The sequence below is a fragment of the Poecilia latipinna genome, unplaced genomic scaffold, assembly GCF_001443285.1.
Source record: "Poecilia latipinna isolate Pla-1442-1.1 unplaced genomic scaffold, P_latipinna-1.0 Scaffold1279, whole genome shotgun sequence".
In the NCBI taxonomy this organism is placed as follows: domain Eukaryota; kingdom Metazoa; phylum Chordata; class Actinopteri; order Cyprinodontiformes; family Poeciliidae; genus Poecilia; species Poecilia latipinna.
The window spans coordinates 69759-70958 of record NW_015113895.1 but is presented as its reverse complement, the minus strand read 5'-3'; the positions used below and the strand labels follow the sequence as shown (position 1 = coordinate 70958).

Below are 1200 nucleotides of genomic sequence, written 5' to 3'. Positions count from 1 at the left end.
TCACAGTCACAGTCACAGTCACAGGAGGGCTTGTCAACCTACCAACTAAGGCACAAGGATTGTTGATGTTTTTTTTGCTTTATTTAACCAGGTAAACCCCATTGAGATCTAGATCTCATTTTCAAGAGGAACCTGGGCAGAAGTCTGCAATACACAGCAACCTGTTTTTTGCTATTGATTTCTGAAAAGAATGCCTCCTTTGCATGTTTCAAGGTGGAATGACAGTCTCTGTTTATAGATTTCATAGTGAACCTAGAGTCGTGTTTTAAGCCATTTATGTTCAGCCAGTCAGAAGTCTTCAAGTATTACTTGGATTAAATAATTATCATTACTTTAGTAGTTACTTACTAGTGGGAAGCTCAGTGGGTCTCTCCACAACAGATGATCTTTTCAGTGCAGGTTTCAGAGGCTTCTGACCAGCTGGACAAGTTGGACTGAAGGTGGACTCCTCAGTAGAAATCTAAGCACAAACACAAAGATGAAATCTAAACCACCTAATCTTCCCTTAACGCTCCATCACTCTCACTAACGTCGGACCCATTAGATAAATGAATGTGCTTTCAGCAGAGTGAGGAGATGGAAACAAATCAAGGGAGTGAAGGAAGCAAGACAAAAAGAAAATGCATACAAAGACACAAGAGGCCAGTGGGAGGAATAAAGTTCAGAGGCTGAATGTGGGGTTGGCTTTGATTTAAAATTTCATGACTGCAGTGGGTTTTCTTTCAGCCATTTTCATGACCTGAAGACATTTTTGCTCAGCTATGTTATTGATGCTCAGAAAGTGAGGAAAACATCTAGTTTCAGCCATAAAGAAGTGATTGCTTATGTGAAAAAAAAGTTAGAATATTCATTGTTAATGATATTTTTAAAGTTTCCAGTTCCATTACATAAGGTAGTTACACTTGTGTCTCCCTATAACTGAATGCATTATTCAACAAAATCTTCTGAGAGTTCCACTAAAAGACAGAAGTGTTTCTCTGATTAGCTGCATTACGTGGGTAATATTGGGGGGAAACCAAGCGTTGCAGAGTAAACAAATACACTTCTAATTGCTGAATTCATTAGGACCAGAGTTGTCTTTTAAACATGGGTGTGTGTAGATTGTTGATGACTTAAAATATAGCCTAAAAGACTTTATAATTTGTCTCTAGGTGAATGCTTACATCATAAGTAGTCTATCGCCTTAAAAATCACATTCTC

General features: G+C 38.1%; 1 protein-coding gene across 1 annotated transcript in view; it reads right to left on the bottom strand.

Annotated features, from left to right (window-relative positions):
- Positions 1 to 1200, bottom strand: part of clcn2b (chloride channel, voltage-sensitive 2b) — a gene marked incomplete at its 5' end in the record, with an annotated part of 109845 nt that overhangs the window by 39336 nt on the left and 69309 nt on the right. Inside the window, one exon of the mRNA XM_015054803.1 lies at positions 349 to 460. Coding sequence (XP_014910289.1) covers positions 349 to 460 — 112 coding nt within the window. The remainder of the gene's footprint in view (positions 1 to 348; positions 461 to 1200) is intronic.